We start from the raw sequence: 18,641 nt of genomic DNA, 5'->3' as shown, positions 1-18,641 counted from the left end.
GAAGCTCGTGCTGCCGTCCGTGGCAGGTGTGCCCGAGCAGCCCTCCTTGAGGTAGGCGCTGATAAAGTGCCCTGCTGTGAGCTCTGCTTTTCCCGACGCAACAAGCAGGCCAGGCCTGAGTTCCACAAGTCCAGGACCTAGCTCTTGTGCCATCGAGAGGCAACAGTCAGTGGCAGAGAGGTTCTCCGGACTCGCTGCCACACGCCGGACCTGCCACGGGCACCTAGCTTTTATGGCCTACTCTGGGGCAGAGTGTGTGCTGTTCTCGAAACAGACGGGACCAGTGGAGAAACTGCACGCTGGTGACAACCAGAGTCGATCCAAGCCACATCCCAGTGGCTCTCAAGAGTCAAGCTTGCTTCCAGAAATGTTCAGGTGCCTCTGGGTTTCCGAGGTTAAGGACCCCTGCCGTGTAATCTCGAAGAAGCCAGATCAGAAGCCAGTTTCTGGTGCCTTTTCATTCTGTAATAAAGAGTCCCTCCTCCTCTTCCTTCCCTACCACTGGGTGTAGCTGGTCCATTCTCCCTTAGTGTACTGCACACAACCTGGGGAAGCAACCTGCCACATACGGCACGTGCCATGCTGCCTGCCACTGTGGCCCTCCCGGTGAGCACCTCGGAACTTCTATACACACTGTCCTCGTCACAGAAGAACTCCACACACATTCAACCTTAACAGCAGTTTTTATTGTTTGAGACCCAGTCATGCATACTAAAATGGACATATATTTTCACCACTTTGACTTAGAAAATGCACTAGAAAAATAAACCTTTGGTCAAAACAAACACTGAAGTAGATGAGTCCACCACACGTCCCTAAGCTCAGAACCAAACTGAATTTCAGTTTGAAGCAAGGAATGAGGCCAGAGGCGGAAAATGGTGCCCCCAGCTGGCCAGGAGATTCGCGCAGCTCCCACCCCGTCAGAGTGCCCTCAGAGGTTCCTGGCCACCGAGGAAGTTCAAGTATCTCACTTGTGACAGGTCCCTACCTGCCATGCCAGGAAGCCCAGGTGCACCTGCCAGAATGCACACCGGCCGCCGACACTGCGGAGCGGGGTCTGTGCCGTCCCACGAAGCCAGCTCCCGTTAGGAGGACATCTGCCCAGCGCACGTTCATCTGCACGTCAAGCAAACGGCTTCTCAGAGGCCAGACAGCTGGAAGGACCTTCCTTCAGATTGGCAACACGAACAGATCCCCGTCCCGAGAGGCCTTCTCAGAAGCTGTTCTTTCCCCAGCAGCCAGCACGCTTCTGGGGGCACTCTCCACCCTCCCCTGGGCCCAGGAAGACCACATGCACACCGTGAGCTTAGCCGACCTTGCACTCCCTCAAAAAAAGCAGCTTTCAAAGCTGAAAACTTTCAGATGGGTCTCAGAAGGATGTCACCACGTACTAACGCCTCTGCTGCCCACGACGACAAGATGTTCCCACGACGGACGTGAGGCTCGGTGGTGTTTAAAGCTGCCGCCCACCCAGAAGGATGCGGAGAGACCCAGTCGATACCTCTTCGCGCCCTGACCGGGAACAGTGTCTCGTAACCTGCGCACTGACAACCCTAGAACAAGAGCTCCCTTGTGAAAGCAAGGTGGGGGGTATCTAAGCCATCTTCACAAGACTGAGAAACTCCAGATGTGGAGCCAGGGTTGCCCTTCCATAGGTTCTGCCCAGCCCCTCCCCATGGAAGCAGATGTGGTTTCTAGGAAGAAACACAACTTTCCAGAATGCTCTGTGGGACACGGGGGAAGGGGGGAGGCAAACTCCCAGAGACCTGACCCTCTGGACCAGTCTGAAAGCTTTAGGTGTCAGTTCATCCAGACCTAAACTGCCTAAGTAACAACCAAACTGGGGGGTGAGGGAAGGCACCTGTAAACACAGAGCACAGTGTCCCTGAAGCAGTAAAGCAATGAAGTGTCAGGACGGGGGGCGCAGAGCCCAGGGTGCAGATCCCTTTATTGTACATGCTTCAAGAGTGTGAAGTCACTCATTCAGAGCACAGAGCAAGGTAGAGCTGAACTCGGTCTCCTCCCTCCTCCCTCCCCAACGCTGTGCTACCCTGGACTTGGGGGAGAGGTAATTTGCAGGTTTGTGAACTGGCTGGAGCTTTGCCCTGAAGGAAAGCACTTCCGAGTTCTCAGCGTTGTCTGGTTTGCTTCCCACTACTAAGAATCCCGTGCACCCCTGACCCTGCTGGGGCAACCACACAAACGCCCCGCTGAAGCCACACAGAGGCCGCCTCCACGGGCACCCGGTGATGTCCTGGTTTGCAGCTTGGCGCGAGCCTCCCGAGATGCCGAGGTTCAGGGCTCTCTCTTTGGAGGCAAAGCAAAGCAGGCAGCTCGGCGAGGCTGACAAACCCGGCGGACTCCTCTGCAGAAGCCGCAAGACACAGCTTCTCCGCTGGGAAACGGACAACACACTGTCTGCCTGAGATGCTCCGCAAAGCGTGGCCATCACGATGCGAGGTCACACAGCCAAGGGCCACTGGCCAGGAATGTGGGGTCGAACTTAAACCTCAGGAACTGGTGGAGCTGACCGAGTCATTCTTCTCTCCGTCTCACTGTTTCTGTGGGTTTTTTTGTTTCTCCTCTCTTCCCTCTATGGGCCTTAAGAAAGCTTCTAACCATTTCTTGGGCCCAGGTTGTCGGGTTCCGGACCCTCAGCTTCAGCCATCCTTGCCGTCCTTGGGCCTTAAGTCATGCAGGTCACATCCCCGTTGGGGGGAAAATACAGGCAACCAGAGGTGTGTGTTTTGGCATTTGTAGCTCAACCCAGACCCTAGAGGATCCAGGGTTAGTATCTGTGGTTGTGAAAAGAACTTTCCCTAGAATTGGCATTGATGAGGTAAAAAAACTAATTCCCACCAGCAGCTTCTCCAGACCTTTGTAAAAGTGCTCTAAAGATGAACGGCTTCGTTAACAACAGGCTGGCCTTTGAACTTGAGAGCCCTGCTCTCCACAGCTGTCTCCTCCAGCCTTTGGTCTAACAGATGCACAGAGAATGTACACACACACGTGTAGCACTGGCCGCCATGTCCCACTACGGTCACATGGAATGAATGGGAAGGGCAACAGGTCAAAAGCCATCTCATGGACCACCTAATTGATGCTGGGGCTGAGGCCAGCATCTTGACAGCGAGGGTCTAAAGTGCCGAAATGCGGGGTCCTTCCACCCTGGAGAGAAACTCCCGCGAGTCTGGGAGAGCTGGCGCCCGGAAATGAGCCAGCCAGAACCTGCCCCTCTGTTCACTTCCAGGCACCAAATCTTAAGAATCTCAAGCACTGTGTGCCCACCGCAGCCAGGCTTACAAGGCCATGCGAGATCCTGGCCTCCACCGGCCTCAGGAAAGTCATCCTTTTAAAGCTGAACCAGCACTCTATGAAGGCAGTAGGTAGCAGGGTCCTGGGAACACACACAGTATTTTCCCTGAAGGCAGGGCCAAATGGTGGCAATCCCTCCTGAAATCCACAGGCAAACAGGATCCAATCGCTTGTCTCCAGACAGTCATCTTTCCAGACAAAAACTGAACATTCAGGAGCTAAACCAAATCCCAGAACCTCAGCAGCCAGAAGAGCCCTGGCTGTACCTTTCATCAGGGCCTTGTTCTACCCACAAGAAAGCTGAGCCCACAGAAGGCCATGTGTTACATTCACACTGGGGCCCAGGTCTCCGATTCCTGGGCCAGAATTCCAGCTACACAGACTCGGAACCCAGTGCTTTAGGTGGGAGTAAAAACATGTACTTCTAGGACCCTGAATGAGTCTTTTGAGAACCGGGGTAAACGTTTATGGGTTTGGGAAAATCCAGGTTTCTATTACTAGGGTTAGCCAATGAACTCCAGAGGAGCTCCAGTCTCTGGCTTCCCAAGTTCACGGGGAAGTGCTGATTATGTCCTGCAGCTTGCATGATTAGGCGAAGGTCCCTTCCAAACCCAGTGACAGCAACTGGGGCCTGGACCTCGGAATTCATTTCCTGATGAGCAATAGTTGAGGTCCACGAGAAAGACACAAAGTCCCAAAGCCAAAGCTTGCCATCTGGCCATTGTGCAGGTCTGACCACATTGGCCAGGTGGGTGGTTTTCTCCTGCAAAATGGGCTCACAGTGCCTCAGGCCCTGATCTGTCTCGCTTCAGAGGGGCATGGAACCAGACACGGCTTGCAGATTAAGAGTTGCAAACCAAGATTCCAAACATCTGGAGATCACTGGGAACATGTCCCACGTCTTACACGGAGAAATTCAAGTAAGCGAAGTTTCAGCCGTGATGGGCTGTCAAAGCTCTGCGGGCTGTTCCCCAACACTGTCTAAGTACAAAGAGTGAGACTGAATCCTTGGCACCTTCAGTTCTCCTCGTGTGTCTCCAGAGCAAAGGGAGAGGACTGGCAGATGGCGGCGCTCGCAGGGGGCTGGCTAATAGCAGGCGTACAGCTGGGACTTCCCAGCTCGCACGGAGTCGTCGCACTGCGCGTCGGCAGCCAGCCCCTCGGGCAGCAGCGCCGGGCCCTCGACGCTGTCGCAGGCAGGGACAGGCTGGCAGAACTCTCTGACAAAGTCGTCCTCCGAGGCCAGCAGCAGCGCGTTCCAGGTGGCAGTGTCCAGCTCTCCAGCCGTGCCCCCGTACTCCCCGGGGAGAATGCTCCTTGGGAGGTTTGTGTGGAGAGAGTTCAGGTCAGACCCGTGGAGGAAGAACTAGAGGGGAAGCAAACGAACACACGCACGCTTAAGTGAATCCCCAAGGCAGCGCTCTGCGTCCCGGGGCGAGCTCCAGTGTCTGGAGAATGACAGGGTGGCAGCGCCACCATCTCGCTTCTCAGGCCCACAGGTTTGCAGTATCCGAGATCCTCCTTTCCCTCTACTGCACGTCCTCCTTGGCTGGACGTGCGAAATATATCCAGGATCCAAGTACTTGGCAACCACCCGAATGGTACCGTGCTGCCCTCACGTCCCCCTGGCTTCCCACCAGAGCCCCATCGCAAACAGCTCTCGCAGTCAGTCAGATCACGCCACCCTCCACCTAGAACCGCCATAGCTCCCGGCTCACACGTGAGGAGCTTGAGGCCGGCCCGTGGCCCACAAGGCCCATCACAACCTGGTCCTGTTACTCTCCGACTCCACCTCTGCCCCCCGCCCCGTCTGGGGCCATCTCTACACTGGGAGTATCCCGGAGGCAGGGTTTGGGTCTCTTGCTCATCTTGCACCTACTAGCTGATGAAGTATTTTTGGGTGGATGAACATACAAAGGGACAAATGAACAGCATCATGGGCCACAATTCACAGATACAAATGCCTGTCCACGGGGCGGCTTTGGTCAAAGCTACAAACAGGGGCCAATGTGATTCATAAACCTAGCTGTGCCTCACAATTACCCAGGGAGATTTTAAAAGCACAGATCCCTGGGCTCCATCCCTGAGCTGATAAATCCAAATCTTCAGGGAATCTGGATTATAAATTCCAGCCCTTGTAACCTTGGGACTATCTCAATCTCACTCTGCTACCTCTTAACAAAGAGGATGAAATCCAAGGCCCGGTCCGTGGAGTGACGCAAGGTTCCCAGGCCTGGGAAGCAGGGGGAAGGGCACCCCTGCAGCTCAGTCAGCAGCGCTGGGCGAGGGGAACCTTGAACGGAGGCGAGCGAGGCAGGTCCGAGGCTCACACGGCCCTCTGAGCCCCCGGGTGCTGCCGTAAGGAGTTAGCATAGTTCTTAAACTGTCTGCCCAGTGATGAGCTTTCGCTCCTCTTTGCCACATCCTCTTAGGAACAAAAGGCTAAGTGATTACAAAGCAGGGACGCCCTTACCCACGTCTCAATTCTGCTCTCTTTGCTAGCAAACAGTACATTCTTACTCACTTTGTCTTCCCCTCACAACAAGAACTCTTTGTGTTTTTATCTAGAACCTTCTGCTCTCCAAATGAGTAGTCTCAGGGCAAAAGTAGTAAGGAGGGAGAAAATCAAGTCTGCCCAGTACTTACTCTGTTTGCTATTTTCTCCTTCAGAAATGGTTTGATGATGGCAAAAATGCCTTTAAATATTCGCGGTTCGTTCACGACGTGGACTGCCTTTATCCGAATGGGGAAACCATCCTGAGGGGAAGGAGGGAGGGGTTAGAGCTTGGGGAGAACCTGAGAACTCTCCCTTGCCATTCTGCCGCCCCCACTGAGATCTCCACTGTAAGTCCTAGCACCAGTCGGGTAGTGTTCTCCTCCGAGACAGCCCACACCCTTGGGGAACGAGGCTCTCCTGGGCCCCAAAGCTGGCTTGGAAGAGAGGCAGGCGAGCAAGTGGACAATGATCTTGGGCTCCGGGCAGCTCTGGCATGATCAGGCCTTCCGCATCAGGGTTGTCTAAGGCGTCTTCCTCGGGACGCTAGCAGGCCATGCAGAAAGGGGTTTCTGGAGGTAAATGGGTAGGAGACGTCTGACGGAGGAACAGCCAAACGTGAAATAAGCCAAGCACAGAGAAGACAAACCCTGCTCATGCACAGGTGGAGCCCGAGAAAGGCAACCTGCGAGAGGAGAGACGTCTCAGGGTGGCTGCCGGAGCCAGGCGAGGCAGATGGACGAGGTAGTGACTGACAGACAGCAGCTCTGGGCTCTGCTGCACAGCAGTCACCACAGAAAATGCACAGTACATTTTTCTATTAAAAAAAAAAAAAAAAAAAAAAAAAAAAAACCTAGGGGCCGGTGCCGTGGCGCACTGGGTTAATCCTCCACCTGTGGCGCCTGCATCCCATGTGGGCACCGGGTTCTAGTTCCGGTTGCTCCTCTTCCAGTCCAGCTCTCTGCTGTGGCCCGGGAGTGCAGTGGAGGATGGCCCAAGTCCTTGGGTCCCTGCACCCGCATGGGAGACCAGGAGGAAGTACCTGGCTCCTGGCTTCGGATTGGCGCAGCTCCGGCTGTTGCGGCCATTTGGGGAGTGAACCAACGAAAGGAAGACCTTTCTCTCTGTCTCTCTCACTGTCTGTAATTCTACCAGTCAAATAAATAAATAAAATCTTAAAAAAAAAAAAACACCTAGAAAGTAGGATTTTTAATGTTTTGACCATAAAGAAGTGTTTGAAGCAGATCTATTTACCCTGACTGGACATGATACAATGGATATAAACATCAAAATGTCAAGTTACTCCATAAATATGTACAACATCTGTCAAAAACTTTTAAGGAAAAATAAAGAAGGGGCTGGCATTGAGGCATAATGGGTAAAGCCACTGCCTGCAATGCCAGAAACTTCTACGGGCGCTGGTTTGTGTCCTGGCTGCTCCACTTCTGCTCCAGCTCCCTGCTAATGGCCTGGAAAAATAGTGGAGGATGGCCCAACTATCTGGACCCATGCCACACACGTGAGAGACCCAGATGAAGCTCCTGGCTCCTGGCTTCGGCCTGGTCCAGCCCTGGCCATTTCAGCCATCTGGGGGAATGAACTAGTGGATGGAAGATCTCTCTCTCTCCCTGTATAATTCTCTCTGTAACTCTTTCAAATAAATACATCTTTAATAAAAAATGAATCTATATCAATGGATTTAACTACAGCCTTTTCAACAGCCTTTAATGTGGAAATGTTTATGGTGAAGTTCCCAGGAAAGGGGCTAGGAAACACTGACCCAAACTCTCCCCTGACACTTGAATCTCCATGGTATTCAGCAGGAGGCCTCAGAAGACTGGGAGCTAAGGAAAGCCAGAACTCAAGTTTATGGGCATTGATTCATTCCAACAATAAACCTGGTGCCAGCAGGGGCGCAGACACACCTGTGGAACCCAGTGAGAACCGCCGTACCCTTGGTGCCCACGGTTCACAAGGCGGGTCAGAACGAATAGGGAATCAAAAGCTACGACAGCTGTCACACTGGGGCCGGGCTCCATCCTCTCTAGGCTTCAGGTTCTCCGTCCATCCCATAGGAAAACATTCTCGCCTTGCATCTCAGAGGATTCTCTGAAGGACTGAATGGGTATCAGTGACTGTAAAAGCGCTCTGCAAACCCCTAAACATGGTACAGTTATGTAAGAAGCTTCCTGGTTCCCAGGGACCTGTGTCCTGAAACACAGACCAGGAGGTGTGACGCCTCTGACCCAAACACATTCCGACAGTGCTCAGGTCCCCAGGGCCTTGCAGGCAGGCGGGCAGGCGGGCAGGTGGGCAGGCGGGCAGGCGGTACCTCAGGCAAAAGCACCACTTCTGTTTGTTAGAACTCCTCCCCTGCCTTCCAGGCAAAAACCAAACTAACACACAAAAACCCAGGGAAGGCATCTCCCTGGCTTTTGGAAATGACCGGAGACCCTGATGAGATGGCTGTAAAATGGGACGTGGAGATGTCTTCCCCCAACACTTTGTCTTCCTCGGCTTGCACACCTGGGAGGCGGGATTTGTGGCATCTTCATGAGACCTGGGGTAAACGGACAGGGCCCGGGGAAGCCAAACCAACCACAGAAGAGGCACGCGGCAAACAGGGGCCATACCTGGAGGATGCCAATCACCTTTTTGGCTATAAAAGGGCCAAAATGAGATGCTTTCGATAAGCTCACGCCTTTGTAGTCTGCGAGAATCACAATTCCATTCACCTGGGTTTCTTCAGACTGAATGAGCTTTTCTAAGGTCAAGTATATGGCGCGGATGTTCTCAGTAATCGGATAGTTGCTGGGGATCCACCTGTCTGAGGTGACGAGAGACGGACAGCACGTCACAGGAATGCACAAGGCGGTGATCAAAGCTTTACCTCCCGAGACCGCTGTTTCCAAGTGGAAGGGGAGATTCTTTCTATTTCGGTTACACGTGGGGACCATAAGCTGTGGCTACTGCTCTGAACTCCAGGTGCAGCAGCACGCTCTGAAATGGAAATGCAGTTCAGGGAACGAGGTTCAAAGCATGAGCTGTGAATCCAGACACACCAGGGGGATGGAACGTTCTAGATGTGTGACCTTGGTCAAGTCACTTCCTCACTGTGGGCACCACCTCCTTCTCAGCAGAGCAGGACGCAGTACTTACCTGCAGGGACAACTGCACGCTCGTCCATCAGGAAGTCCCCCTTCTACTTATGACACCACCCTCGTTCTCCTTGGGGAGCCACCTCTCCCCATTCTAGCCGCAAGTTTGGCTAGAATGGACTTGACTCCTGACTCCCGGGGCGGGCGAGTATAGGGAACTGAACCAATTTGGCATCACATCCTCTTGTGACCTAAGCCAGGTCACACAGAGCCAAGGCGGCTCAATTCCGGGACCTTGGCCTTTGGAAACAGAACACCTCTGCTCTCTTACAGTGGCAAGGCTGTCAGCTTGAGACTCAAGGGTCCTGTGATGCCAGGGCTGGCCTGAGAATGAAGCCCAGGCTGGGGACAGCAGAGGTGGGGACAGCTCTCCGGTGCCCCTGAACCTACCTGTGCCCAAGCTCCAGTGCTGTGGGCAAACGAGCTCTTTTTGGTTCCAGTCCATCTGAGCTGGCTTCCTGTTGCTTGTGACACAGCTGAGTCACAGCTCCCGTACCACCCACCGGAGGCGTTACAAGGATGGAGCCTAATGCTGTGGAGGCTTCGCACCAAGGGCCCTTTCTAGGGGGATGCTCCCATTTACTCGAGGAGCCTTGTTTCCTCTTTGGGAAAAAGATGAAACTGGCAACTTTTGGGTGCTAACTGCTAGCCTCAAGAAAATCCCACCAAGATCTGTGCATCCCTGCCTTAGTAAAAACAGGACTTCCAGTTTGCCCCTAAAGGGACTGAGTCATATGTGTGACACTCCCATGAAGACTCTGTCCACAGGCAGCCCTGGTTTGCCACTTGCTGTTGGCTGATCGCCATCTGCCTCAACGTGCTGGGTGCTGCCCCTTCCCACCACACGGCTCTAAGAGCCTACAGGATGGCGAAGCCGACACCCAGGTGGGAACAAGACCTGTGGACACCTCTTCCTTAAAAGCTGTGTCAGTGGGGCCGGCACTGTGTGCAAGCCTTGGCCTGCAATGCCAGTGTCCCATATGGAGCTGGTTCGAGTCCCGGCTGCTCCTGTGCCAATCCAGCTCTCTGCTATGGCCTAGGAAAGCAGTGGAAGATGGCCCAAGTGCTTGAGCCCCAGCACCCCATGGGAGACCTGGAAGAAGCTCTTGGTTTTGGACTGGCCCAGCTCTGGCTGTTGTGGCCATTTGGGGAGTGAACCAGCAGATGGAAGACCTCCTTTCTCTAACTCTACCTCTCAATGAAATAAATAAAATCTTTAAAAAAGAAAAAAAAAATGTGGGTCAGTGAGGAGAATCCAGATATGCTCCAGACAACTGGGGGAAAAACAATGCCTCACAAGCAAAGTGGTGCAACCAGTGTGGAAGCAACTGTGTTTTGCAATATTCTAATGAGCTGAGTACAGAGGAACAGCAGAAAACCCACCTGCTGGCTGGCTTCTAGGTCCCTGGTTCTCCTGAGACGTGCACGGCATTGCTCATTTTAGACTAAACACCCTTGAACGTGGGAGAGCGCCTGGGCGGGTCAAGTCGTTGGAGGGGCCTGGTATGTGGTCAGGGCTGGAGAGACTGGTTCCGTCTCCTCAGCGGGTCTGGTGGGTGACTCATGGGAACAGCGATGTGCGCCTGCAAGGCCGAGGGAGGCACTCGCAGGGGTTTGTGCTCTTTTGAGCCATTTGCACGCAGAGCAGGGGAGGGCCGCCAGCACGTCCTTGGTGTCTGGCTCGCGGATGAACACTGTAATCTTACTTCCAGATCTTTCCTCAGCTCCATCTGATGGAAAATGCTGAGGCTGTGGGCAGAGTGGGGAACACGCCTAGGCTGATGCTGCCCTCGGTGTTGCCCAAGGGCACAGGGTGAGTTCCAGCATCCCCCTGGCCCCGTGTCCCATTTCTGAACGCTCTCTGTGGGGAGCTGCTAGGCAGCTGCTCCCAGCTAGAGACTACAGGCCAAAGAGAGGGGTCCTGGTCACTAGTGCTAGGACCCAACACTGAATCTAAAGTGAGTCCTTTCGGTGGCGTAAGACAGCCAAGGAGAGGGTAGAGGAGGCAAGGCGTAGGTGCCCGGCCTGCAGCCCACTCACACAGGAGGGCAAGAGGGTCGTGGCCCCCAGACTTGGGTCCTGTCCTCAGCCGCTCTCCTCTACAAATCCAGGATTTGCAAGGAGGGAACTCCTTGGGTGGCCGGCGGAACCTGAGGGCCGAGGCTGCCAGGCCTCCCTACTGCACAGAGGTGTAAAAGCCGCCTCTAGGGGCAGGCTCGCGGCACAGTGGCGAAGACACCACATCGATACCTCGCCACTGCAGTGCCTCGGTTCAAGTCCCGGCTCCACTTCCAATTCAGCTTCCTAACACACTAACACACTCACACTAATGTATACCCTGGGCGGCAGCAGGTCATGGTGCAAATAGTGAGGTGCCTGCCACCCATGTGAGAGACTCAGATGGAATCCCGACTCCTGGTTGCAGCCTGGCCTAGTCTTGGCTGTTGCCAGCATTTGCGGAGTGAACCAGCAGATGAAAGATCTCTCTGTATCTCTCTCCACTTGTCTGCTTTTCAAATAAAATGAAAGTAAATTTTTAAAAATTTTTAAAGAAAAAAGCATGAAGGAGATAGGCAGAGGAGCAGTGATGTGTGGCAGGGGCAGACGCCAAGGCAGAGACGGGGAAGAGCCGTCTCAGCTCCTAGGGCGCTCTGGCTCTGGGTCCTAAGGCCTGGGAAGGGCTGCCATGTTCCCAGCAAGTTCTGGGAGGCACGTCCAGGTCCTTACACTAAGTCCTTGAGCAGGTATTCGTCACCCTCAATCAAGAGCCTTGATAAAACAAGAAAGGGTAAAAAAGAGAACAGGAAAAGCGGACACGGTGCCGGACAGGCACAACCCAGAGCAACTCTACCCCCACGGCCCCCCTGCCCCAAGAGCTTGGGAAGATACCTGGGCGGATTAAGACGACGTGGCAGCCACGGGGGTCGGTGTGGGGCAGCACGGTGAGGAAGCCGGAAGCCAGGACATCCTTCAAGGCCGACGGCCTCAGGTTACTGAAGACTTCCGGCCAGCTTCTGCGGCAGCTGTGGTAGCTGACCAGGAGCTGCAGGGCCCGGTCATAATCGAACTTGCGGGCTCGGAGGAAGCGCAGCAGGAAGGCGTCGTCCAGAGAGGTGCTCAGGGTCGGGTGCTCCTTGCGCACCATGTCCCGAAGGGCCTGCACGTCCCGCAGCCTCCACTCCGGCTTCTCCTGCAGCTCTTCCCGGGCTTTGGCCACCAGCTCTTCGGACAAGGAGCACACGTAGCCGGGAGGCAGCTCATTCTCGGAGAGGGAGGCCGCGGACGGGCTGGTTCTCTGAGAGTCGCTTCCTCCGGACATTCGCTACCAGGGTCCCTGCAAACAGAGAAGCCCAGAGGAGCTGTTAAAGCCCGCCGCTGCTCGTCTTAACCCCAGGGCAGCAACACTTCTGTCAAAAGCCAGTAGCTCTTAACCAGGAGACTGAACTGGATCTGAACCCCAGAATCTTCTCGAAGGGGCCAGGGCTGGGGAGCAATAGGGTAAAGCTGCCACTTGTGCTACCAGCATCCCATACTGGAGCGCCAGCTTGAGTCCTGGCTTCTCCACTTCTGATCCAGCTCCCTTCTAAGTGTGCTTGGGAAGGCAGCTGGAGATGGCGCCAGTGCCTGGGCCCCCACCACCCATGTGGGAGACCAGGATGGGGTTCCTGGTTCCGGGTTCCGGCATGGCCCAGACATGGCTGTTGCAGCCATTTGGGGAGTGAACCCGTGAACAGAAGAGGTTTCTCCCTCTGTCTCTGTCTCTCCCTGTGTTCTGCCTTTCAAATAAACAAAATAAGTTTTTTTTTTAAAAAAAAATCTTGCAGGTACGCAGGCAGAGATGGCCAATGAGCATGTTCCTCACTTTATCGCCGCGGCCTTGCTTATAAATGTGTGACAGGCGCTCAACATGACTCGTCATTCAATACGGGTGAATTAAAACAACTCGAAGATTCACTGTGGTACAAGCAGGAAACAGGCACTCCGAGGAGCTTGCTGCTGGTGGAGGAGAAACTCACACAGCTTCTCTGGAGGGCAACTTGTCAGTACCTATCAAAAGTTAAAGGGCCGGCGCCGCGGCTCACTAGGCTAATCCTCCGCCTTGCGGCGCCGGCACACCGGGTTCTAGTCCCGGTCGGGGCACCGATCCTGTCCCGGTTGCCCCTCTTCCAGGCCAGCTCTCTGCTGTGGCCAGGGAGTGCAGTGGAGGATGGCCCAAGTGCTTGGGCCCTGCACCCCATGGGAGACCAGGATAAGTACCTGGCTCCTGCCATCGGAACAGCGCGGTGCGCCGGCCGCAGCGCGCCTACCGCGGCGGCCATTGGAGGGTGAACCAACGGCAAAGGAAGACCTTTCTCTATGTCTCTCTCTCTCACTGTCCACTCTGCCTGTCAAAAAAAAAAAAAGTAAAAAAAAAAAAAAAAAAAAAAAAAAAAAAAAAAAAAAAGTTAAAATCACATATCCTTGGGGCCAGCGCTGTGGCGCAGCTGGTTTACGTCCTGGCCTGAAGTGCTGACATCCCATATGGGCACCAGTTGAAGACCTAGCTGCTCCACTTTTGATCCAGCTCTCTGCTATGGCCTGGGAAAGCAGTAGAAGATGGCCCAAGTCCTTGGACCCCTGCACCCACGTGGGAAACCCAGAAGGAGCTCCTGGCTCCGGATTGATGCAGTTCCGGCCATTGAGGCCAATTGGGGATTGAACCAGGGGATGGAAGACCTTTCTCTCTGTCTCTCCTCCCTCTGTGTAACTCTTTCAAATAAATATATAAATAAATCTATTAAAAAAAAAAAAAAACACACATATCTGGAGGGGCCGGCCCTGTGGCGTAATGAGTAAAGCCACCAGCTGCAGTGCCGGCATCCCATATGGGCGCTGGTTCAAGTCCCAGCTGCCCCACTTCCGGTCCAGCTTTCTGCTATGACCTGGGAAAGCAGTGCAAGATGACCAAAGTCCTTGGGCCCCTGCACTCACATGGGAGACCTGGTTTCAGATCAGTGCAGTTCCAGCCATTGTGGCTAATTGGGGAGTCAAACAGCGGATGAAAGACCTCTCTCTCTGCCTCTCCTTCTGTGTGTAACTCTGACTTGCAAATAAATAAATCTTTAAAAAAAAAACCACATACTGGGGCCAGCGCTGTGGCTTAGCGGGTAAAGCCGCAGGTACAGCCACAGCCTACAGTGCTGGCATCCCATACGGGCGCTAGATCAAATCCTGGCTGCTCCACTTCCAATCTGCTATGGCCTGGGAAAGCAGCAGCAGATCTCCCAAGTGCTTGGGCCCCTGCCCCCGTGAGGGAGACCCAGAAGTTCTTGGCTCCAGGCTTTGGATTGGCCCAGTTCTGGCCACTGCAGCCATTTGGGGAGTGAACCAGCTGATGGAAGACCTATCTCTCTCACTTTTAAATAAAATAAAATAAAATAAAAATAAAAATAAAAACCCACAGACCCAGGGTGGGTGGTTGTAGTCTCACATGGAGTGCTTGCTCTGTTTCCAGCTTCCCTCTAACGTACACCCTGGGAGGCAGTGAGGATGCCTCAAACGACTGGACTAGGTAGGCCTGGACTGAGTTCCTAGATCCCGACTTCAGCCCAGCCCAGCCTGGGCCACTGTGGGCATTCGGGGCCGTGCGATGGGAACTCTCTGCCTCTCAAACACCCTCGCTACCCCCTGTCTCAGCAACTCCTTTCTGGTACATATACTTGTATACGTACCATGTGGTCAGTACAAGTACTGATTACAAGGATAAAAGACTAGAAACATCTCAAAGGCACATAGCAGGAGACTGGTTAAATAAGATTACCATGTGAACGGAGTGCCCTTCAGTCATGACAAGGAATTAGGCAGATCTTTACATGTCGAGGAAAAAGAACAGGCTGCAAAAGGGTGCACAGAAGATCACCCATGTGTTAAGATGATCTCATTCTGTTTGTGAATGCACAGAACATTTCTGGAAACAACAGCAGGCTGTTACCAGTGGTTAATTCTAGGGAACAGAAATGGACAAGCACACATTCAGGGTGAGAAAAAGACTTTACTATATGGCTTGAACTTTTTACCAGGTACTCAAGTCATTGGTCACCATGGAAACACACTGGGCAGATCCGCTGCTGGGGAAACGTAACTGACAAATGGCCCCAGCTGCATCCTCTGGATCCACCCTCCGATGGGCACGCTGTGCGCAGGTCACTGCCGGCCAGTGATGGAGCGAGATGTGGACTCCTCGACAGGCAACCTAGGCTCAAGGACCAAAGCTCGTTCCGACGTCTGCTCCCCTCCCTTTCCTCCTACAGACGCTGCCTCTGGTAGGGCTCCTGCGTGTCTAACCTCACCCGCGTGTCGGCTCTACCACGCTTACGGAGAGGAAAACGGGAACAAAACAGCGGCTAGAGGTGTCCCAAGAATCGGGCAGCAGCAGGACAGCCGAGTTCCAAAGCCACACACGTGCCCGCGGCTGTCACTGATAAAGCGAGACACGACATTCTGAGTTCAACAAGGAGAGCAGAGACCGTCTCAGGGCCTCCTTCCCACACACCTGTGTGTCCTGACTGCACATCCCCAGGTTCTCCCGTCCACCACATCCGGAGTGACAGGGTCACACCTCCAAATCGCGGTTTTGCCTGCTCCTTTCCTGTGCTCAACCTCCAGCCCCACCCAGCTTCCTTCATTTCCTTCTCAAAGTGTGTTCTTTCATCCTGCCCTGTGCACACCCTACTTCCCCAACCGGGCACGCTCTTCCTCCAGTTCTTCACCGGACCCACACCGAGCCACCCTGCAGGCCTGAGCATTCAACACACACCACTGACCTTTACAATCTACCCAACCTCTCCCTGGGGCTAGGCCTTCGAGCCTAGTGGGAGAAAGAAGTCTAAAAGCAAAATAAACAGCGTCATCTACTACGAGGTGCAGAGAACAGGGCCGTGAGTACCTGAGAGAGGGGCTGCAATTTTAAACAGCGTGGCCACGAAGGGCTTCCCTTAGGCGACATTCGAGCCAAGAGTTGGAATCCAGGAAGCAGCCATGCACAGCTGGGGGAAGAACAAGCGCAAAGCTGGGGGCAGGAGCGCGCCTGGCTTTCCGAGGAGCCGCAAGGCGGCCCGGGTGGCCCAGCCCGATGAGCATGGTGGGCAACACGAGCGATGAATTCAGACCCCGGGGGTCCAGTGGCCAGGGCTTTGCAGGCTGGGAGGAACCTGGACTTTGAAGGGTTTTGGGAAGAGTGACATGCTGTGATTTCTATTTTAGAAGGATCACTGCGCTGTGTTGAGAATGGAAGGGGGGGGGTGAGGACAGGAGCAGAGCACACCTAGAGGCTACGGCACTCGTTAATCCAGTTAATCCAGGTGCGAGGTGACGCAAACTCGACGCAGTCAGCCACGGGGCGCTCTGGCACCGCACTCGCCCACGCCATGACCGCAGGTGATCTGCGGGCAGGATCTATGTCTGCCATTCATCACCTTAAATGCAGCACCTAACGTGGCCTTAGACCCACAGTCTGCATTCCATAAACACTGCTTGGCAGAGGTCTGCTGGGTGAGGGACAGAACCCCAGGCTCTACTGCTACGCATCACCAACACATGCTTGCAATCCCAAGCCAGGGTGTACCTGGGAGACAGAGCGCCGAGGCCACGAGCTACGGCCCTCACCTCCAAGGCTGCTCTGGCCTCATCCCGCACTTCTCCCCTGCCAGCCTAAACAAGCCAACGACCCCATTCCCCCAGAGCCTCATGCACTTGTCACCTCTGCCTCGGATTTCCTCCCCTCGTTTGCCCCCAACCAGACAACTCACTCTCATCAGGACCCAACTGCAACAGCACTTGCTCGGTGAAGCCTTCCCCGACTGCTCCAGGGGGCCCCTCCAGACTCCCACAGCTCTGGGTTCCCATTTATCTTTCAGACATGGCAGTCCAGTGTCGCTGTCATCGCCCATTCTCTGATCAAACTAGGTACTGATCACCAACCAAATCTGTCAGGCACGGGCTCATGGCCGCTGGGGACACAGCAGCAAACAATGTCATTCTGGGCCTTACGAAGCTCCCAGCAGCCTGGCACCGTGAAGCGAGAGGTAAAACATGGACTGTTTTACCGCCTACCAAGCGCTCTGCTTTCTCATTTCGGGTGAGAACACTGGTGCCGTTCCCATCTCGCTGAGGACATGGAGATGTCAGAGGGCAGAGCACCTGCCTGCCAAGTTCACCGCCGGCCCCAGTGCCTGGCACAGGGCCGTGTTCGGGAAATACTCGTGGCAGAGTGCAGGTGGCGCGCCGCGCCGGGGCACACCAGGTGAGGCAGCGCGAGGTCGCATCCAGCCCCTCCCCGGCCTCACCACCTGCACCTGCAGCGTCCTGCGACCCTGCGGGGCCTTGGGACCGACGGGAGGCAAACACCATCTGATGCGGGAGCCGGGAACCTTCCCCACCCGGGGCCCGGCATCTTGCAGGGCATCACCTGCCGCCCCCCCCCCCTCGCTCCCCAGCAACGACCGGTCAGGACGCCCCCTCCCCTGGAGCCCCGCAGCCCCCACATCCCGCTGACAGCCTTCCGACCACCCCCGCTTCCGGTTGTCACCCCTTCCCCAGGTGTCCCCATTTCCTGGGGTCTCCCGCGCCTCGGCCCCCACTTCCGGTTTTTCTCCATTCTCAGGGGTCCCCGTCCTCGGCCCGCGCGCTACACGCCTGGGCTCGCGGGCACTCACCGGCCCGGCTACGGGACGGAGCGCGGGTCAATCGGCGGCGGGAGCCTCGGCTGGCAGCGCGCACAGAACAGACCCGCACTCCCGGCCCGGCCGGCCCGGCCCCTCGCGCCGGAAGTGACGTGCGGGGCGTGCCGGCGCCGGGAGTGCGCATGTGTGGCACCTCGCTGCGATGCCGGCCCTCTGGCGCCACCTGGCGCCCGGGACTGCGCGCTGCGGGCCGGGGCTGGCTGAGAGAAACGGCGGGAGGCGCTTGGCGAGCCGTTCATGAAGGGGAAACTGAGGCCCAGAGAAGGAAGGGGCGAAGCCGCCGTTGCCTGTGAACGTGCTACCGTGAACCGCGCGCGCTACAGCCATCAGCCCGTCAAATCTGCGTGTTTACGCAGTGTGCCCCCTTCGTGAACCGGGAGACTGGCAATCGGTCAAACCCAGACCTCAGGACCGACTGGCCGGAGATGCCAAACCAGATTCCACCCTGTCATGAGCCGCGTGACCTTGGACAAGGCCCCGTTCCCCCGGTCTAGCTCCTCATCTGTAACCTGGGCCCGTCCTCTGTCTTGGAAGCTCCGGTCAGACAGTGTTAGCCTGAGAGCCCGTCCCAGCCCCGTCCGTAGCCAGCCCTGCATGCAGGTGCACACACACCTGCACAGCTGTCACTCACGCAGGTCTCCTGGGTCCCGCTCCCAGGCAGGAAGACAAAGCCCATCCCTGGGGAGCTGTTCTGGTATCCAGGAGAATTCTGAGCCCTGAGACACTTCCTTTCCCTGCCCCAGAGACAAGACGGGGCCCAGAGAGATGGGAAGTAGCCCACAGGGCCACAGGAACGTGGAGGTTCCTGCCACATGCGAGATTGTGGGCGGGCGGTGGGGGGCGAGGGGCGAGGGGAGGGGGCCGGGAGGCCTGAGTTCTGACGCCTGTTCTCAGCTCCACCGAGGTTGCTGGGTAAAACAGCAAGCCCTCAGTGACATCATATAAACAGCCATC

The 18,641-nt window shown here is 55.4% G+C and overlaps 1 protein-coding gene across 3 annotated transcripts; it reads right to left on the bottom strand.

Moving 5' to 3' along the window:
• Positions 1-530: 530 nt before the first annotated feature.
• Positions 531-17,754, bottom strand: TTPAL (alpha tocopherol transfer protein like). Of its 3 annotated transcripts, none has more exons than XM_062204244.1 (5): positions 17,661-17,754; positions 11,857-12,301; positions 8,545-8,636; positions 5,962-6,072; positions 531-4,681 (listed from the first exon to the last, which is right to left on the bottom strand). In XM_062204244.1, the coding sequence occupies exons 2-5, from the start codon at positions 12,284-12,286 to the stop codon at positions 4,403-4,405; spliced, it is 912 nt and encodes a 303-aa protein (XP_062060228.1). In that variant the 5' UTR covers positions 12,287-12,301; positions 17,661-17,754; the 3' UTR covers positions 531-4,402. The 3 variants fall into 3 exon arrangements, with proteins under 3 accessions (XP_062060228.1, XP_062060226.1, XP_062060225.1); XM_062204242.1 differs by lacking the exon at positions 17,661-17,754 and adding an exon at positions 15,893-17,325 and having other exon boundaries at positions 532-4,681; positions 8,443-8,636; XM_062204241.1 differs by having other exon boundaries at positions 533-4,681; positions 8,443-8,636.
• Between the last annotated feature and the right edge of the window lie 887 nt (positions 17,755-18,641).

Source organism: Lepus europaeus, chromosome 10 (assembly GCF_033115175.1).
Source record: "Lepus europaeus isolate LE1 chromosome 10, mLepTim1.pri, whole genome shotgun sequence".
In the NCBI taxonomy this organism is placed as follows: domain Eukaryota; kingdom Metazoa; phylum Chordata; class Mammalia; order Lagomorpha; family Leporidae; genus Lepus; species Lepus europaeus.
The sequence above is the reverse complement of the archived record's forward strand: the minus strand, read 5'-3'. Positions and strand labels throughout refer to the sequence as shown.

Excerpts from the sequence above, each read along its gene's own strand:
- TTPAL (XM_062204241.1), bottom strand. The coding sequence starts at position 12,286 with ATGTCCGGAGGAAGCGACTCTCAGAGAACCAGCCCGTCCGCGGCCTCC. Across the intron at positions 6,073-8,442 it reads AGGTGATTGGCATCCTCCAG|GATGGTTTCCCCATTCGGAT; the intron begins GTATGGCCCCTG and ends CCTTCCCCTCAG. Across the intron at positions 4,682-5,961 it reads AGGAGAAAATAGCAAACAGA|TTCTTCCTCCACGGGTCTGA; the intron begins GTAAGTACTGGG and ends CTTCCCCTCTAG.